The 21,423-nt window shown below is 33.8% G+C and overlaps 2 protein-coding genes across 4 annotated transcripts in view; one reads left to right on the top strand and one right to left on the bottom strand.

Moving 5' to 3' along the window:
* Positions 1–21,423, top strand: part of LOC122518803 (nephrin) — a 298,229-nt gene that overhangs the window by 60,348 nt on the left and 216,458 nt on the right. The window lies entirely within an intron of this gene.
* On the bottom strand, positions 8,276–20,332 carry LOC122518819 (glucose dehydrogenase [FAD, quinone]-like). The gene is made up of 9 exons (XM_043637937.1): positions 20,094–20,332; positions 18,421–18,629; positions 11,372–11,500; positions 10,917–11,113; positions 9,918–10,277; positions 9,379–9,844; positions 8,879–9,249; positions 8,682–8,776; positions 8,276–8,602 (listed from the first exon to the last, which is right to left on the bottom strand). Exons 2-9 carry the CDS (start codon positions 18,626–18,628, stop codon positions 8,521–8,523), a joined length of 1,908 nt encoding a protein of 635 aa, XP_043493872.1. The 5' UTR covers position 18,629; positions 20,094–20,332; the 3' UTR covers positions 8,276–8,520.

Here is a 21,423-nt window from a genome sequence, read left to right as displayed (position 1 = left end):
TGAACAGAAAGACCAAATCGTCCCAGAGAACGTCCTTGCACGCCTTGTAGGACATCTATTACGACTACCGTCGAGAACAACAACTTTCTCTCTGGCAGGATAAATAACGAGACTACGACAAAATATTTTAGCCCCGTTACCGAGCTGAGTTACGTTGCCTTAAGCCTACCTAGCTTAGAGACGCCTCGCGATTTTCCCTTCTCCGAACGTTTACTTTCAGTTTCTCTTTCTCTCTACACACACACTCTCTCTCTCTCATTCTCTCTCTCTCTCTCTCTCTTTCTCTTTTCCTTTATCCCGTTTTGTCGCGGCTCAGTGGACCAACGACAGTGAGCTACCATCACGGATTTGTCGTCTTGATCCCCGACACGTCAAATGTACATGAATTTATTCGTACACTAAAAGACATAAAGGCGGTTCGAACTGTCACAATCTTCCTCATCCGTGAAATTTTGTTGAAAGATTTTAAACGTTGATTTTCACTTTCATCTTCATCTTCCTTCTGTGCCACGTAATTGAAACTATCCAACTTGTTATCACTTTTTTACAACCCCAATACGTAGGTTTATTTTAATAGATTGTAATTACTTTCATTATAGTTTGGTAATAAAACTCCATTATTCGTCGATTATCTCTAGTCTATAATTACTTCGGTATTTTAATCAAAAGTTCAATTATACGCCGAACGTACTTAATTTGCGGCCGACGACTGATTATCTATAGGAAAGTTTGATAATATTCAATCATATTTAAAAAGTCTGATTAATGATAATTTCTCGTTGTGAATTCAATTTTTTTCAAATGACATTATTAATATCAAGTGCATCGGTACACAAGTTAACAACGATGTCCTTTATTTTCAAGGATAATAATAAATATGAAATAGTTAAGTAGTTAAAAATATTTGAATCACCAAAGTATGTAAAGATAAAACATATTCAAATGAAAACGTTTGATCTGGTACAAGTAACATTATAATAAATAAATGAATACCACTTATACATAAAATATGATTGATCATTTGCTTTTTGTTTATCTTCTTGTCTCGATCGTGAACATGAACAATTATGATAAAAGTGTTGTGTTTCGTGGAATATCTGATTAACAGCTTCGAAAGTTATAAATTGTGGCATCAAAGCGTGCCAACGGTAGAATGTAACGAGGCGGCAGAAATGTTGTTATAACGAGTGGGAAAAGCTCGTGCAATTTAATCGGATTCCGAGAAAGTGAGATAGAAAGAGAAAGAAAAAGAGAAAGAGTAGAGGAAGGAAAGCAAGAGAAAGATAAAGTATTAGGATCGCGATTTTGGGGATTCTTACGGAAACAGTTCTCTTTTATCGGCTTTATCCAACTTCTGTAACTACTAAATCCCATTTCTATCAACCAGATACACATAAAGATCGTCTCCCCTTCTATATCTTATTCAGCATCGTTTCAAATTTACATAAATCAAGAATTTCGAACGAGTCTTAAAAAATATAAAATAAAATTTTTATTGCAGATGATATTTCACATAAACATTGACACTACTTGAAAATCTCGAATTATTTAAACGATACTCTTTCGTGTTAAAAAGAAATAATTAAAGAAATTCGCGGGTATTTTTATGATGATAAAAATGTTCATCTCGAGAATATTGCGAGCTAGATTTGGATACACTTTGGATACACATAAAAATCGTTTCCCCTTCTATAACTTATTCAGCATCGTTTCAAATTTACATAAATCAAGAATTTCGAATGAGTCTTAAAAAATATAAAATAAAATTTTTATTGCAGATGATATTTCACGTAAACATTGACACTACTTGAAAATCTCGAATTATTTAAACGATACTCTCTCGTGTTAAAAAGAAATAATTAAAAAAATTCGCGAGTATTTTTATAATGAAAAAAACTTTCATCTCAAGAATATTGCGAGCTAGATTTGGATAAAAATCACGAAGGAATGATAAAAAAACTAGTCATCATAGAAGAAAGATTTAACGAATTACTCCGTCTGGTTGGTGTGAATAGTAGATGTGGAGGCGTGAGAGTGTAGAGAAAGAAAGAGAGAGAGAGAGAGAGTGAGAGAGAAGAGAAACCAGAGGAGGCATTTGAAGTCGTCGAGTCTCCGGGGCCAGCTGCGCCATCCCACCATGAATTCATTCGCACCCTCATGAAATTCAAAGCAGTCGTTACGCTCCTGGCTCGACGACGACGACGACGACGACGACGACGACGATGTTGGGGACGACGTCGAGGATGGCAACGAGAATGACGAGGAATGCGTATAGTATGGTGTATGGTTGCGAATGGATGCCTAGCTACATCGCCACGATATTCGATGTTTTATTTATAATTTGTTTATCTCATCATCTGCTCGGACTTGTACAACTTGCGCGTATAACTCATATCGAGCATATTTCTTCTTTCTTTCTTTCTTTCTTTCTTTCTCAGCTAGAATCCAGTGATTCTCAAATTTTTCTTTCTCTTCTATATATTATCGATCTATCAACACGAATTAATTGATCGAGTTTTAATTCATAGAGGTTTTATATATATATATATATTTGTTTAATAATATTAATTATAAAGTTATAATTAATGATTAAGAATTTATCTAATGACATATCTGCAGATTACTCTTTAATTATTGTTGATCTTTCTTAATGTGAAATAACGTGAAAGAGCAGAAGCACATTTTCTCTTAAATGAAGTACGTTTACTGTTCGCGTAATTAAAAAACTTTCACAATTTCATTATCGATTCTTTGGTCGAGGTGTTTACCGTTTAAAGCATGATGATAAAAGGACTTAGTAGAATTATAAGAATTTATTCGCGTATATTGTTCTATTGAAATATGTGTGTAACTAGTGTTAACTATGAATTTGACTGAACAAACGTTAGAATTTAAATAACAAATACTAATTGGAGAAATATTGATATAGATATAAGTGCTTATTTTCTGAAATAAATCAAAATAATTTTCAAACGATCTAAATATTCGTAGAAGAAACGTTATCTTAGCAGTAGTTACCCTGTATCTAACCTCGAAAGAGTCCGGATGTATGAGTAGCCGGAGAGGTCAGGCGAAGGGTCACGAAATCGCTCTCCCGTATAAGCTCGTGAGTTTAAGGAGGTCGAGTGGACCTCTCTATGCTTCCACCTTCTACGACCACCAACGTAACCACTGTCTCCTTATATACCGAACCATTTTCCCAACCTCCTATCCCTTCCTCTCCTCATTCTCCACCCCATTTCCCGTTACTGCATTTTCCTTCCTTTCTATCTCAATAACTGATATGCGAAATAACATAAGTATAACCTTCGTAAAAGTGGATATGCATTCTTATCCATTTTATCATCAACCAAAAATCTTGTAGTAACAATAAAAAATACGGGAAAATATTTTATTAATAATTAATGTAATAAATAAAGCAAGAAACACACCGCACACACAGTTGTTTTTTATATTATGATTAGAATTAATTATTGCATTTATTTACTCACAATTGAATTTTCTATTATACATGATATAAGGCTTATGTAATTAAGTAGTTTTATTCCAAGTATTTTTTCTTGATGAAGTCTGCGCATCTTTCTCCGATCATATTGATCGCAGCAACGGGATTACCAGAAACGACCTGTAATATGTCAAAAAAGATTATTTAGAAGTCAGAGGATAATACCTAACCTGTCAATTAAAATCCTTACTTGTGGCATAATAGATGCATCAGCTACTCTCAATCCTTCAATACCATGAACTTTTAATTTAGGATCAACAACAGCCATTGGATCGCTTATAGGACCCATTTTACAACTTCCGGCTTGATGATTCTCTGGTCTCGTATTCCATTGTATTTCACACATCCAATAATCATCGCTGTCGTATTCATATTTGGAACATGGTTCTGATATCTGTTTAATCAGTTTCAAATTTCGTTTTTGCATTACGGTAGTATTAGCAATAGCTTGAATGACACGAATTCCAGCAACAATGATCGCCTTATCTTCAAAATGTTCTAATTCGTTACTACGAATATAGGGAAGACTTTCCGGTTTGTTATTCCTTAACCTTATGTATCCTGAAATAATGGAGATAGAAAAGTAATACCCGATAATAGAAAGTGAAAGCATTCGAATTTACCTCTGCTCCTAGATTGAATATTTACAGACGTCATTCGGATAGTTTGTTGGTTATTGGTCACTTGTAAATCAGCGATCACTTGTTTGCTAGTACAGGTAGCTTGGAATCCGGCAAAGAATATTTGAATGTCAGGATCATCTTCGGTAGTAAATTGTGAAGGAATTATAGCGGTTACTTGAGCTAAACCGGTTGATGATAACGGTCCGGTTTGATTGTACAAATATAGATCGGCAGAATCAACGTTCAATTCATCTTTTGGCGGTTGACCTAAAGTGAAATCTAGGCCATAAGAAACGTGATTGTGTAGATTTTCTCCGACTCCTGGTAAATCGTGAACAACGGGAACTTTGACAGACTTCAAGTGATCTTTTGGACCAATTCCAGAATCAAGTAAGATTTTCGGCGAGTTTATTGCTCCCCCTGATAATATTATTTCGCGTCTTGCCTTAACCGTATAAGTTATTTTATTCTAAAAAGAAACACATGTAATTATTATCATTTTCGTGTTAGATTATTTACATTTCCGTATCGTTTTTTCGTAAAGTATGACATTTGTAAGCAGTAAAAGTTTTAATGAACCTCGCGATAATAATATTTCCAAGAATAAAAAGAAACTATTATACTATTTTGATAGCGCTTTTTTTTAACAGTTTCAAAAGAAAATTTGTTCTAATTAGTAATGTATTAGCGATAAATAAAAAAGTCTCTCATGAATATAAAATAAAATGATAAATAAATATTTACATGCCGTATTAATTTGCGTTTATTTTTACACCAAAAAGTAATAGTGTGATAAATTCTTTTTTCTTACCTGAATATATTTCACGGCGTAAGCTTTCTTATTCCTTGTAAGTACTGTAGTGACAGTTGCGTTCAAAAGAATATGAAGATTCTTTTTATGTCTATATGGCCTGAGATATGCAGCTGCGGTACTTTGTCTCACACCATCCTTGCTCAAAGTTTGAGCCACCGTGAATCCTGTTATTTTTTCGCCTACCAAATCTTCGCTCACTCCGTATTTTGTTTCATTGGCTGCTTTGAGAATGTCCCAAGCAAATTGCGGTTGCCATGGGAACCTAATCGAACCATTTTTCATTCAATATACGATTTTATACGATTATTGTTATTTCTAAGTTATTTTACATTTTTAACACGTTGAATGCTACAGTGATCACTGGCCACTGACATTAACTTTGTCCGTGGCACTGTATGGATCTATGGTGACCGGCGTTTCTATATTGTTTTATATATAATCTTTAGAATCTTAACATAACATACGACATACTCTACGACATAACGTATTAAACTGGCGTAGCATTCAAGGTATTAATAAAAAAGATAGAAATTTTAAAAAATAATATAAACCTCTCTACTGTCATGACGCCACCGGTACCATGATATTTCTCACTAACTCTACCAATTTCTCGATTGTCCTCAGACATTAAGAAATACGGTAAAACCTGCGATCATTGGATTAAAAAAATCAAATCTTAATCTTTTTTGAATACAATTCGATATGCGTCTTTAATGACCAACAGCGCGTTAGAAAATTTTGTAAAATCATTAAATGCTTTTATATATAATTGTTACCTCATTCCAGGACCAGCCAGTGGAACCCATTTTTACCCAACGTTCGTAATCCTTAGCATGTCCCCGATGATAGGCCATACCATGATGAGCGGTACAACCACCCATATTCTTACCTCTTGGCCAATTACAACTTCTATTATTAGCTAAGCAGGCATATGGCTCGTCTGACGTTTTGTAATTCCAATCCATCGAAGTTCCTAGAAAACACAAAACGCTTCGGTTTTTCCTCAAACGTTTCAATTTGGACAATTATATGTATTTAGGAAAACACATAAAAAATATGTATTACCGAGATAAGCTTGAAGATAACTTGGAATTTCTGCGCCAGCTGGCTCATCGTCTCCAGCTTCTATCAAAAGTACCTTCCAGTCGGGATTTTCACTCAATCGTGCTGCCACTACTGGCCCTGCTGCTCCAGCTGGAATCGATTAATACTCACATTTTAAATTGATATATTTATAAATATACAATTAATCGACCTTTCAATATTTCTTCCACCTTACCTCCTACAACAATAAAATCATAATTTATATCAGGTTTTTTCACAGGTTTGACTCGTCCACAGGGATCGCCTATTTTAGGATGATAAGTTACTAAAGTGCTTAGCAACGGAAGGAATAATGCTAAATGATTGGTAACGCAGACGTCAGGCATCGTAAGTCCTCCCAAAAATGGTTGAGAGCAATTAGGGGTGTCCACCCCCAAATTTGACAACGTCTAAAATCGTTGAAACATATCAAACAGAATTATATAAGGTTTTCCTTAATTTATCAATAGATAATTTTACCTGTTATTACTTCGATAATCATTCTATTCAAATCCTAATTTAAAGATTGAATTTATTCGGAGAAGAAGCTTTTACATGAAATCTTTGTCGTCCGTTGTCACGTAGACAGAATTTAACATTAGCCAACGAATTAAAGCCAGGACAACGTATGTACAATATTGCAATGTCAATTTTAAATGGCATTATTAAAATAATTGCTTTTAATTATTTCCTCATGATAAGTAAATGTATACAGTGAATATATAGATATCTTGATTATTTCCAAAAATGCGTGAAATCATTTAGGGAAAACATTGAATAGTTAAATGGGACTCACACGGTAGCAAACATATTTTTGTTTTTAGATCATATTTTGTTAAAGATATCATATATTATAATTACACTATGAAGAAAAAACAGTATAAAAAGCAATAGCAGCCGATCGCGTGAGAAATTCGAGAGCTAACGAAAATTTATCAGCGATATATGCGCTGATCAGAATGTTGAAAATATGTCCCGCATGTAATGTATTTAATAATTATATAATATTTATGTGTGTTATGTATAATTAAGTGTCATGTAAGAAAATAGCAACGCGGAGAATTACTATTTTTCAACAATGTTGAATATCAAGAGTCATAGGAATTAATAAGAAAATCGTAGTGAACAAAGACGTACCATTTTGAATTGGTTGATTTTTCCTGCCGGATTTACTTAAAAGACGTGTTGTCGACTACACAAGATTACCGCGTGTTCCTCACTTATATAGCTGTAATTTCAGCTGATATATTCACCGAAACGTTCGTATGTGATTATACGATGTTATATATTATACTGCGTATGTATTATCAGGACATACGAATAGAATAATCACTTTTGGTGTCGTTTCTCTGAAGTACTTAACACAAGGGACTTTCCGCATTTTAAATCACTTACATATACGATATTCACTAATGAACTCTCGTTGTTTTAGGATTCCATTGATCATAATTGATGTTATGTATCTTAATAAACACAAGAATTAGTCGAGTTTGCACACAAGACATAAAGTTTTGAAAAATACGAATAAATAATGAAACCTCAGAGTTGGCAATAACAAAAGCATTAATTATCAGGCAAAAAATGATTATATTGAAAGAATCGATGCACTTTTATTTACATTTTTTTTCGATTATCTACACTTTAACAATTAACTTCCTGATAATCAATATTCTTCTTCCGTCTAATAATTTTTTTTTTCTATTTTACATACTTAGTTTTACATTATTATTTCCTTAGTTCCCGGAATCTTTGGTTCTGATAATGGCAATCGCCAAGGAATGTCAAACTTCCGCTACGTCGATATTAATATGTAAGTTATCTTATTAAATAGCGATATTATATACTGTGAACTAAGCAGATATAATCTGCTTACGTAACAATTTAAAGGATGAAATTACACAAAGAATCAAAAAAAAAGAAAGGAAAACAATAAGGACAATTACGCGTCTTTGCAAATAAAGATAATTACAGACGTATAATTCATCGTCTTTTGGTTCATGTTTTTGGTTCTTGGAGAATATTTAATCGGTAAACAAATGGGAGCGGCCGTTCTTGAACGAATCATTAGTCAAGATAATAAGATTGGAGGCCCCGTTGTCGAAGTATGTCATAAAACGACAAAGAAATAAATTTTCAAACTAGTTTTTGTTGTGTTAGTAGTTGCACCCGGATAGAACCAAACGCAAATGAATTAGTTTTGTAAATTTCTTGTCAGCTTTTCAGTGGTAAGAGACATCGTTGTATCTTTTCGAATTGATTGTGTGTTAGTGTTTCATTTGTATCGATTGATTGGTATATATATTAGGTGTAGTATCTACGTAGCCATAAGAAAGGAAGAAAGAAAATAAGATGGTTTCACGGCAGTTCGCTGCGGGCATCTCGCTGGATCCGTTTCGTCTTTTTCTTAGCCTCGCATTGGCGCATCGACGTCGCATAGCATTGAGAAAGTCGATGTTTCATGGACTAGAAGTCGTGCCGGGAATGCGAGATTACTACTACCAAATAGCCTGGTCCCAGTCGATGTATTTGATCCCCCATAGTAAGTATTCCAGTGAACTGTCGATCGTCGAATGAGAACTAGGAAACATTGTAAATTGCTGATGACTAATGGCCTTTCCATTGGAAGTTTTTCCTAAAGGTTGTAGCTTTCCCGTACCATTGTGTTGCGCCAGCACCCCAGTCGGATTTAATGAACGCTGCCGCTCTCTCACCGATCATAACTGCTGGAGCACCAGTGTTACCGGAAGTGACCTTCAAACAATATGATAATGATAATTAGTAAGATTTATTTTTGATGAATAATTTAGAAATAATTTATATAATCTTAATTTTTGAATATGAGTAATAATTCACCTGCGGCATTATGGATGTGTCGGCTACTCGTAGATTTTTGATACCGTAAACTCTAAGTTGTGAATCCACTACAGCCATTGGATCGGTCGGTGGTCCCATCTTGCAAGATCCTGCTTGATGATTTTCAGGACCTGTATCCTGATGAACCGCACAATTCCAATACTCATTACTGAGAAATTTATGTTGAGAACACGCAGATAACGGTTTATTACTGAGACTCATGTTATATTTTGCCATTGCAGACGTATTAGCGAAAGATAATGCGATTTGTATGCCTTCAACCAGAACAGCGGCATCGATTGGATCGCTCAGATAGTTTCCCCAAATAAGCGGCTTTTCAAATGGATTATTATTAGCTAATCGAAGAATTCCTGAAAATATATAAATGAAATATGGTAAAAATGACTCGAGTCGATCGATTAAACAATAATTACAATTTCTCTATGTTCACGATACAAATAATTATTTAATAAAATATCAAATTTAAGTATGAAGATCACCTCGACTACGTGGATGAATATTTGTCGGAGATATACTAATACTACGGCCTTGATTATCCATAAGTGCTCCTATTTCACCAGTAATTGAACAAGCTGCTTGATATCCACCAAAATAAAACTGAAGATCGGGTTCATCCGGAGCAGTATAACTCGACGATACAAATCCTGTAATTTGGGACATACCGGTCGAGGACATTGGTCCTTTATGGAAAGCAACATATTCTAGGAGAGAGGCCCAATTCAAATCAAATACGTTTGGTTGATTAATAGTCCAAGAAACAGTATACGACACGTGATTCTGTAAGTTGTGTCCGACACCTGGTAAATCTTTAACGAGGGAGACATTGACGGCTTGTAAATGTTCTTTCGGACCAATTCCAGATAACAATAATAATTGAGGAGAATTTACTGCGCCTCCGGAGACAATGATTTCACGAGAAGCTCGTGCAATGCGAAATACCCCATTCTGAAAGAAAGATCAATTTTTATCGAAGTAATTATTTAAATAATAGCTTTCGCGAAAAATAATCAATTTTTACTTGAAAATATTGAACTCCGACAGCTTTGTAATTTTCAACGATGATCTTGGTGGCAGTAGCGTTTAGGGCAATATGAAGATTACGTCGATTGCGCATTGGACGTAAAAAAGCTGAAGCGCTGCTCACTCTAACCCCATCCTTGCTAGCCATCTGAGCTACAGTAAAACCCATGTATTCAGCTCCATTATGATCCTCCGTAATCGAATATCCTCTCTCTCTGGCTGCATTCAAAATATCCCGAGTAATTTCGGGTTTCCAAGGGAATCTTTCGATAGTCCATAGACCACCGGAGGAATGGTAATCATTACCAACTCGATCAATTTCCGTATTATTTTCCGAGCACAGAAAGTATGGCAAAACCTGATGAAAATATGAGAAAGTGTACCATGAGTGCGTTGAGCATCATGATGATCATTGTTACGTGGATTATTCTCGCACGCTTCCCCTTCACGTTGTCGATTATGAAACGATTCTCTATTTTCATTTTAAATACTCATAGTTCACTATACTTTATTGTTCTTTGTTGTTCTTTCTTTACAAACTTATAAAAATAGTCATGAGAAAAATATTAGTCTCGGACAATTTAATGTTGATCTCAAGATTTTTCTTTGTTTGTTTCCTTAACCCAAGATTCCTAGACGTACTTTCAAATATTACTTCAAGATTTTATTGTATTATTTTTTTATTTTTTATCAAAAATTAAGCCACGCGAAATGATATATCATTATCGTTAGAAAGAAAAATACCCATTTAGCATGGTAATTCGTTACGATGATTTCATTTCTCTCACATAACGAAAGAATAAATAAGTAAATTGGTTTTCCACTCTAATTAAAATAACATGAAATGTCTTTAAATCTCCATGTGATAAACTAGTATTCATTCAAATTACCTGTCTACATTTTAATCATTTTACTTTTTAACAAATTAAATATAAATCGATCAAAAATGTATGTTTTACGGTTAAAATAAATATTATTTGTAGATATGCATAGATACCTCTTGCCAAGACCATCCACTATTTCCAAGGGCAGCCCAATTATCATAATCCTTGGGTTGTCCACGAGTATACATCATACCGTTATGCACCGAAGTTCCACCTAGATTTTTACCACGTGGCCAACTGCACGACCCACCACTGGATAAACAAGCGTTTTTCTCGTTGGAAGTTCTATATTGCCAATCAATTTCGCTACCTATAAATAGAATTAAATAATTATTAATTAATTTGAAGTTAAAAAAAAACAGACTAACATATGCAAGTAATGAAAAGGAACTTGTCGAGCAGGTTCGCAGAAATATACATCCCCCTTAATTGATAAGTTTTAACATTTACATTTGTGGATTGTAATTTTTTCTGTTGTTATCAGAACTACTTTATAAATATGCAGCCTTTCACTTTTAAATATCTAGTTAGGTTACCGAGTTAATTAAGATTTCCTGGTGAAACTTACCGAGAAACATCGCTACCATACTGGGAACGTCAGCGCCTGGTGGCTCATCAGGACCTGCTTCGAGAAGTAAAACTTTCCACTCGGGTATGTCGCTCAATCTAGAAGCCACTACGGCACCAGCCGATCCACCTAATAGAAAAAATAATCAGAAATTTAGTCAATTTATTTTTTAAAAAGTATTCTATAAGTGATTGTGCACACTTTCCGAACGAAGAAATTAATATTTCTTTTCTCGCAAAGGCACACAAAAGACAATATAGAACATTGTATCTAAATTCACATAAAGTATATCAATCATATTTGATCGATCAATAAATAATGTCAGAATGTTTAATAAAATCCGTTAGTATTATTTACTTATATAAGTATAAAGTATCAAAGGTGTTTGTAATTTATTATAAAACAATCTAATGTATTGAATAATAGATACATCCTTTCATTCGTTTATAAACGTTATATATTTCGCGTCTATTGACCTATTATTATATTCGTCTATTATATTCGTCGACATTTCGAACGTTATCAGAAGTAATTGACGTGCGCGTTCTTGCATTCCTACGTGTTGAAAGTTATACAACGATGATTTAATGTGCGCGCGTATAATCGTAATTAGCGATATCGAGTTGCTCGAATATGAAAAAATGTTTATTAAGAGTCTATTGGAAAGTGAATATTTAAGACCTTGACCATGGTCAACTATCAACTATAGTAATACCGCAGGTACTACATATATCAAATGCGTGCATGTGCATTTCGAAACATTATTTACTTCCTATGTGCACTCACTAGGTTTGTATTTCGAATTCTAAATCATTTAGAAACATTACATGCAACGGTTTATTCGGACAAAGATAAATTGAAATAATTAATGACGAATACATCAAAGGAACGTCTATCCGAATATTCAGGTTCTATCTCACTTTGTCTATCTCCCTCCTCTCCTCTTTTCCCCTCAGTTTCCGACTAAGAGAAGATAATTATACGGACAGAAGTAAAGGCCAAGCAGAGGTTCGTTTTCAGAGTGTTGAATCCTCTACGATTAACCGTGCGTCGTATGCTATCGCACCTTTGTGCGCACCTTCAAAAAGAAATGTTAATTTAAGCTCGGCAAACCAGTCGTTGAACTCCCCAGTTCCATCAAGAAATCGGAACGATTGTCTAATACATTCGAGATTTGTAAATTACCCCTTCTGGTTATCAGCGACGTCCTAGTTTCCATTGGACTAAAGAACCGTTACTAACGTTACCAACGCACAATTTATACGAAAACGTGTACGTTATCGTAAGCAAATAAAACACTCTCTCACCTATAACCCCAGACATTTATTCTCGCTTAATAGAAGAATTAGTCATATTTCTTTCCCCTTGATTTGTTTTCTCTTCGTAACATTGCGAGCAAGAAAATAAGGATTATCTACTCATGTCCACCTGTCCGCGGACACGTTTGCGTGCACATAGAAGTTGTTTGCAGTAATTAATCGTTCAACTGACCCTGATGTCTTTTCGAGGCCGACTGAGTACGGCACGTATTGAGACATAGAGAGAGAGAGAGAGAAAGGGAGAGAAAGGGGAGAGCGAGTGAAAGACAGACAGGCAAACACAGAGGTAAATAGAACGAGAGAAAAAAAGAAAGAAAGAGAAGGAGTAAGAACCTGAAAGGGAAACTTACACTAGCTACCGTCATTATACTTTTACGTTACTTTTCGTTTCTGTCGAACCGATCGAAGCCGGTGCTAGACTTCGTTTCGCTTTCGGACGTAATAGTGCGGAAAATGAAGCGCGTTTCTATCGTTTCACCTACTTGCTCGTATCGTTTTCTTCTCCGCGTGTCCGATCTAAAGTGTCTTATGTTAGAGGATAATTAATTGATAGAAATAAGAAAGAAATAGATATTTAATATTGGACCAATTAACCTTCGTTTATTCCTGCGACAATAGAAGAATCGATCGAAGGAAGAGAATCGTTGTTATTGGCCTTGCTAGTTTCAACAACTATCCCGATTTCTCTTCCTTTAAAGGACAAAAAGGGAAAAGGAGTTAACCGTGTTACTTTTTTATTTTTATCATGCAAAATCAATCTATCTTTAATGTTTTTCTAATAAGGATAATGGGTGGTATGGTTCAATATCGTTAAATCGGAATCGGAATGAATTATACAAGGCTAATGGACGGTTATCGAAATGTGAACTAAATAGAAGTTAATTGTATTTAAATGTATTTAAATACATTTAAATACATTTAAATATGATATTTTAACGAACACTTTCATCGTCCATTGTTTAAATATTTTCAAATACTCTAATTTCTGTTTAAAAAAGAACTATTACTTATATTTATCTTATCTTATGTTCCTCATTCTCGATTGTGAAATATATTATGGGTATTCTAAATATAGTTATTTTTCAATAATTAGAACCTAGTATTTGTTATTGCAGACAAATAGTGCGTCCTAGTTTCATTTCGACGATTGGTCGTAAAATCCAGGAGTATTGAATAATCCATTTAGACGAAAAACGTGAATTTGAATAGATACGATTGACATTTCCATCGTAGGAAAATTAGTTTTTCTTCTTCTTCTTAGTTCTTCACGCACGTGTACGTTCCTTTCAAATGAAAGATCGTGGATCGTGTACGTGATATACGAAACGAAACGTCCGTCCATCGTTCCACTCTGGCAAATTCTTAATTCTTATGGCGATAAGGCTGGACGCACGCTCTTGTTTTTTCTCTCTTGCTCGAGATTTCTTCTTCCTCTGAAAACTCTCTCTCTCTCTCTTTTTCTTTCTTTGGCACCGTTCATAATCGGTGTTTAATACGAATGTATGAGAAGCCGAGTCGAGGAAGCACAAGACCACTAGGTGAAAACGGTTCGTGCCGTGCCGGCAAAAACCGGAGACTTGCATAACCAAAGTACGAGTCGAATGAGCTGATGGTTATGTACATTTGCTGAAAGCTACTATTCGACATTCTACTGCGTCGTCCGACATAAACGATCCCGCGTGCACGCGAATGCATGCATGCATGCATGCATCCTCAGATCTTGTTCTTCTTCTTTTTTTCTTCTTTTACGATCATCGTGTCGATCACACTCGGTGATTTTTTATGTAACTTTTTTACACACCTTTACGTGTTACTTACCGATCGATTTGATATATAGATTTGTTAACATCTAGTTAGCTAAATCTTTCTTTTTTTTTTTTTCTTAAAATGGATTTTAAGGTTTTGTGCAAAATATCTTGATACAAGAGAACGATTATTTCACTCCTTTTGTCGGCTACATTCGATCAATATAATACACTGTTTGCATTCGTGGTTGTTTGTGTATGTATTCATATTAACGATTCCGATCCTTGGTCAAGGTTCTCCACTTCTTGCTTGTCCTTGTAAGGCTAGAGAAAATGCGAGAGGGAAATTATAATATAACGGATCAAAGATACGTTGGAAGATAAGAATCATTACTTTTTCTAATAACTCGACACGTGATATTATGCGTTCGAAACTGTTTATTCAATAATTTCGATATTAAGAAATAACAGGTATACATTATTTTCTTATAACAGAATCATATATTATAATTCGCGATAATGTATGCACATTTCTTCGTAGGATTTCTCATTTATTCACGAATCGAACGTAATATATACGTAAAATCTACAGTGAAAAGTGAATATTTCAGAGATATTTGACTATCCATGAAAACTCTATTGGTTATCAAGTACCGATCGAACACATTCACGCTTATCATCTCTCTTTCTCTCCTTTCGTTTGATCCAAGTTAAAATGTAAATTGCAGAGAGTATGTAAAATTCTGTGGGTTGTTTAAATTATGTTCTATCAACAGCTCTCTTCCTCCCCCCCACTCTGATTCTCCAATGGTGGATCGAACGGATCCACCAGTCGATATCCTAGTTTACGCAAAGTCCCTTTCAATCCCGTTTCCCTCAGCCAAACCTTCTCTGTTAGATCCAATGGCACGTCTACACCGGTGCATCGTGCGCGTTTTGCTACCTCCGAGAATTTATATCTGTCGACCAACAGTGCACGAGCCAATAATGGAACGTGGCATCGCGTCGCCCCTATCATGGCACGCAGCTTATACAGGCCTGACCATTCTGTTCGATCGAATCGGGCGATTCAGAGTACGGGAGGATTGAAAGAAGGTGAGAAATGAGGAGAGAAGAGGGAGAGCGGAGAGGTCCCGTTTCGATAACAACGAGTCAGAAATTAACGACCTAATAATCACCCCGTTCTACTAAATAAATATCAGTATACATATATTAATATCGTATGGTCAAGCGCAAATCGAGAGACAAAAAGAGAAAGAGAGATGCAAAAGGAAATGGAATGAAAAGAGAAATACGAAATGGGAATTAAAATAAAAAAGAAAAATAGAAAAGAAAAGCTATTGTTAAGTTCCGGTTAATAAACACAGTATTTCGACACTAGGGCATAATAATAATCGTGCTATCGTTAAAACTGATGCAGCTCCATTCGACATTATTCTGTTTGATTCTTTAAACATGATAAAAATATACCGGAAGGGGAAGGATTAAATATGAACGAGGAAGAGACATTTTCTAGATCGGAAAAAATTGTTAAATCAACTAACACGTATAACGTTGAGGATAACATTTATAGATGACTTGTAATCGTTCAGAAATATCTTTATCGAAGTCATTCATTTTATTCTTTGTCTTTTACCATCTCTTTCATTTGATCTACTTCACTTTTTCTCGTATTTTGTTATTAAATATTAAACTTTTATATAATTGTTAAAATTTGCAAAAGAACATTATCTCTGAAATTGTTTTTTAATAAAAGAACAAATTATTCGAGAATTTTTTGAAATCAAAGAGATAGATGGACGAATAGTTTGGTATCGCTCGTGGAAACTACGATTAAATTCATTTGAGCGAAGAATCAAGAAATGCAAGAGGATACTTCCTAAAGCGTATTCAGTGACTATTGTAAAAGGAAACTTAACATTGGTATGAGAGGGGACAAAAAATTGTAGTAGCTTCGCTAGTTTCTCGGACGATTGATCTTAATTGCTCATCAAATATATCGCGTCTTTTACTTTCTCCTCCAATTAGAACACATATCCGTAATCACTAATAAAGTATACGATTCCACGAGACCACTTTCGTATTTTGATTATTTTTCTTATATAGTTCGAGTTGATTACACTAACCGATTCGGCGAGTTTTACGAATACTGGTAATTCTAGAGAAAAGAAAAGAGAGACGATCTATGCATTCGTAATTTAGAAACGATAGCAATCTGACGGACGAACGATGGTGATAATTAAGGTCGGTCGATAACATCTTCCGCAAGCTGCGTTAGTTCTCTGTCTTTGTCTCCCTCTCTCTCTCTCTCTTTTTCTCTTTTCCTCTCATTCGCCCCTTATTGCATTTTTTATTCATATTCGCAAGATAGTCTCACGATAATCTAGATTAACATAGAACGTTAAACTCAAATCGCACGTGTTCGTTCTCTACGTTATTGGATAATAAAAATCAAAATAGGAAGTGAATAAAATGAAGTATAATCATCAACTTGACGAAGAAGCGACTGCTCAAATCTCACAGATTGTCTGGCATTGAATTATGCACTGGTTTTACATTATAATTTTAATTTTCTTATATTTTCTATTTCTTTACTCTTTACTTCATCAGTAGCACGATAATGTCGATGAAGGTCGTAAACAGATCGAATTAGTACCTACCTGCATTTTGCGAAACGTTCATAATTATCTATGAAATATGCTAATTTTAGTTACTTTTTTTCTGGAAAATCTAGTATCCATTTGAAATCGTTTTAAAGTCAACTTAAAAGAGAGATCGTTTGTATTTTGATAGACTGTTGAGATAGATGTCCTTCATGCTACGAACCGTAGCAAATGAACATTTTGTCCTCTCGAAGTGTCGTAAAAATGATTGCAATTTAAAAGATTAGGACAACGTTCTATTTCGAGTGCAGTGTTCACGGACACATTTTTTATTAGCTTACTTTATTTCTTTATATTATATTGCAGGAGCGAGTCTATTTGACTCATTTATGACTTTATTGCTATACATTTAGAAAAACTTAAGTAAGTTTTTTAAAAACATATGTCGCTTTTTAATAGAATTATGAAATATATTCACAAATACTAATTCCTTTCGCTCCTCACTCCTTAGTTAGAAAAATCTTTATGTTCTATACCTATTTTGACAGATGTGAGTCGAATTGGCTCATTTTTAAAATTGGTCATTTTACACGTATCAAACATTATGACCATAAAGCCGAAAATACTGTTATGCCTCTGTCTATTACAAAAAATTAAAAATCGTCTGAATTGTCAAGTTCATGTATCATGAAAAAGAAATAGAAATAAGGGCGTCTGTACTAAATGTAATAAAGAATTTAATCTTTTTTTTAAACTTCAATTATGATGTTTGAAACAAATTGACTCATTTCAGGCAAAATAGATGTATACCTAATATCCGGCAATCTAGGCTCAATTATTGCTAGTACTTTTCGATCCCGTCTTGTATGAAATCGTTTCGATTTTTTGCTTATTATAAAAAGTAACAATTAGTTTATAATTTCTACATTATTTCAAGAAAAAATTAATGTTCTTTAATGATAAATTCAAGTTGTCAATTCGACCGTCAATTATAATTAATAATAAATTGCGTAAACTTATTCCTGTATAATATATAGTTGTTTTGTAACAGTAACATAATTGTATAACAGTAATAGTAACATAACAGTAAAATGATTTAATAAAAGAGAAGGAAAAACTTAAAAAGGAACACGCAGACTTATTAGATTGTGAAGGAAATATATCGTTGATGAAAGACAAAAAAAAGAATAAAGGTAAAAAATTCATACGCAAGTAGAAACGGAACTATATTTCGTTAATTCTACCGTAAATATTGGCATAACTGGGTAAACGGCCTCAATTGAGAACTTTTTGTTATCTTTAGTAAGCGGTAAAACGAGATACACTTCATCATATAATGGTATTTTTTGTCTCTCTTTTTAATATACGTAACTCATACTCACCGCCAACGACAATAAAGTCATAGAAATATTCAGGTGTATCAATAGGCTTGACCCTCTCGCAAAGAAACGAAATATCTTGTTTAGCACGTATGAATGTATCCACGAGCGTCATGAACATCAAAAATTGAGATCCTGGACAACTTTGGCCGAGAGTCGGCCCGAGGAATGGCTCCGAGCATTCTACTGTTATTGATAGGTTGTATGACATGCTGCAAATAGAAAATTAAATAATATATTACAACATATAAATACGTGACAACGTGTGAGTATGTTGTAATCTTTTTTTTTCTTTTTATTGTATTTTATTTTCTATATCCTCTCGATAGAAAAGGATCTTGTATTTAAAATCATTATTAGAGTACACCTGACAAAACAAGGATTGGACTTTAAACTTTACAGTTTTGTTGCAAAAGAAGAAGAGCATCGATGTTCTATATAAAGAGTTCTATAAAAGAGTAGTCATTTGCAGGGCACATTCTAAATCGATCGACAGGTGGATATTTCAGTATTTGGGTTTCGTGCAATCTTTCGTTTTTTACTTCTTTCTAATGTCCATATCCGTCAGGCATGACAATCCGAGTCATGGCCATATAAAATGCAACTCAACCAGAATAACGCGAAACCAAAGATTTTCTCATAAAAAACGATCTTTTCACACTGCGTCCGAATATTTTATCTTTTCACGAGCAAACTAACAAAATAACACTAGATATTGTACTTATTGTTATTACAAAAAGATAGAAATAATGTATAAATGAATTGCAACGCTACATGTATAAGTTCTTTTTTTTTTATAATCCACACCATCCCCATAGACACAATCCTTATCTTGAAATTATTATATTTCAATCTGGTTTATAGATAAGATATTATATGGGTTATTCGTTACATTATATGTGACACGTTAAACTAAAATAACAATCGAAATGTGTTGCTTAATTATCAAAAATAAGCAGTAACTTCTGAACGTTAATATAATTATCATATCACCGATTTAATTAAATTTATATAAAATATAAATATCAAGATCGTCTATCGGTTCAAAAAAATTGAAAAAAAAGCGAAAAATAATACGTGTAAATTTGATATTTTATGAGATATCAAAAATTAAAACTCATCGAACGCAAATAAAATTGTACGACCTTATCAAACTGTATTATTATTCCATTTGCAGTTATCTGATAATATTATCTATCATGCAAATCTATTATTTTATAAAAAATTTAATTATATTCGAATACTATTTTATTGAAAGTACGCAGTATTTGTTAAAAATAAGTATTAATAGTAAGCAAAACGTAATTAGTAAGAAAACCAGGAAAAGATTTATCGACAATCACGATGATAAATCGAAGTTTCTTCTATGAGATAATTGAAAATTTGTTCTTTACTTAGAATAATACAATAGCATTGGCGAATCAATTAACAAAACAAAATAAGTTTTTACGTTGATAAGAATATAATTGAAAAATGAAGTTGTTTCCTTTGATGATTTAATCGTTAATTTAAAATAAATTTAATAACATTGAATAAAATATAAATACGCGCTTATACGTGGAAAAAAAAATGTGTTTTTATTTCACGATAAGATTAAAATTCATTCCTTTGTAATATGACTTTCACTATTGATTTTCTATTCATACGAGAAATTAATTTAAATAAACGACACTTACACAGATCTTTAATCGGGAAATAATACCAAGGTGGAATGTCACACGATATTAAAGACAACCGACTCGTGACACTTGTTAATATCGCGTGGACTATAAATCGATTCAAGCTAAGAACGGTAAACGCACTAGACGTTAACTGTAGAACCTCTCACCACAGAACGCCACTTTATATTCGTCTCCCACTTCGTTGTTTAATTCCCCGGCAAAGGCGTCAAACGAAATAATAACGATGGATCATAACGATTAATCTATCATTAATATTGTATCATTTTAATGAGAATTTATGCACATGTAAAGAAATTTTTCAAAATCATTTGTTCTGTTAAAATATTTCGTTTAAATAATTATAACAATGTACGCGGAAGTAATTGTGAGTCAATTGATTCATTAACAAAAGTATTATTTTTACATAAGATAATAAATTCATTAGTAAAAACAAACATTTTTTCAATATTGTATGTTTATACAAACGCATAGATATGTAACTTATTTTACTTACACGAAATCGAAAATATTTACTTCACTTTTCAAATATGCGATTACAAGACAATATCTTTCTGTGTTTTTGTTTTTTTTTTTTTGCAATTTATAATAATATATTTCAAATACAACATTTTGAGTAGCTTAAAGTGTTCCGATAAGTGTCTTCTAACTTCTTACTGTCATTTTTCATTCGTTTCTCTCATTTAAATGCAATTTCGTGTAATTGTAAGCAATGAATTTAGTGTCTATCTATAGATGCATGTTAGCAATGTTCATAGGTGTAGAACATAAATAGATAGATATAGGTAAATGTATGCGTGTTCGTTGGTGTGTTTGTGTGTGCGTGCACGCAATGGACCACGTACGAACGAATCTCGTACATCCTTATAGGTACGTTAACGCGCATCCTTATACGCTTGCGATTTACGTGGATGGTGTTTCGCATATCAACGACGCATAACACGGTATAATTACGAAAATGGCTATTATCGAAAATTAGTATTGCTATTTCCAGTTAAACAAGGATGATTATTATTATTACATCACGATTATCGTTAACGATCGTACCATTCTATTTCCTGTCCCCTCTTTATTCCTCCTCTCGCACGCCTATTCGTGAAAATTTGACATGTTCCCTGTTAAATCGATATATCCGACAATTTCGATATTATTAAGATTGAACATTCTGGGGTATTTCGCGGCATTCAATCGAATGATAATCACTGTCGTTTACGTGCGTTTCAGGATCGTTGTACTACTCTCTCTTTCTCTCTTTTTTCTCTTTTTTCTTTCTCTCTATTTCGCTCTCCCTCTCTTTCTCTCTCTCTCTCTCTCTCTTGCTCTCTAT

Source organism: Polistes fuscatus, unplaced genomic scaffold (assembly GCF_010416935.1).
Source record: "Polistes fuscatus isolate 324 unplaced genomic scaffold, CU_Pfus_HIC Scaffold1, whole genome shotgun sequence".
NCBI lineage: Eukaryota > Metazoa > Arthropoda > Insecta > Hymenoptera > Vespidae > Polistes > Polistes fuscatus.
Note: the sequence above shows the minus strand (reverse complement) of the source record. Positions and strands in the feature narration are given on the sequence as shown.

Bases quoted from the DNA above. Each gene is read 5' to 3' on its own strand.
- LOC122518819 (XM_043637937.1), bottom strand. From the start codon at position 18,628: ATGTCATACAACCTATCAATAACAGTAGAATGCTCGGAGCCATTCCTC. The intron at 9,845-9,917 runs GTAAAAATTGAT...TCTTTCTTTCAG, and splicing joins TCGGAGTTCAATATTTTCAA to AATGGGGTATTTCGCATTGC. The intron at 9,250-9,378 runs GTGATCTTCATA...ATATATTTTCAG, and splicing joins TATTCATCCACGTAGTCGAG to GAATTCTTCGATTAGCTAAT.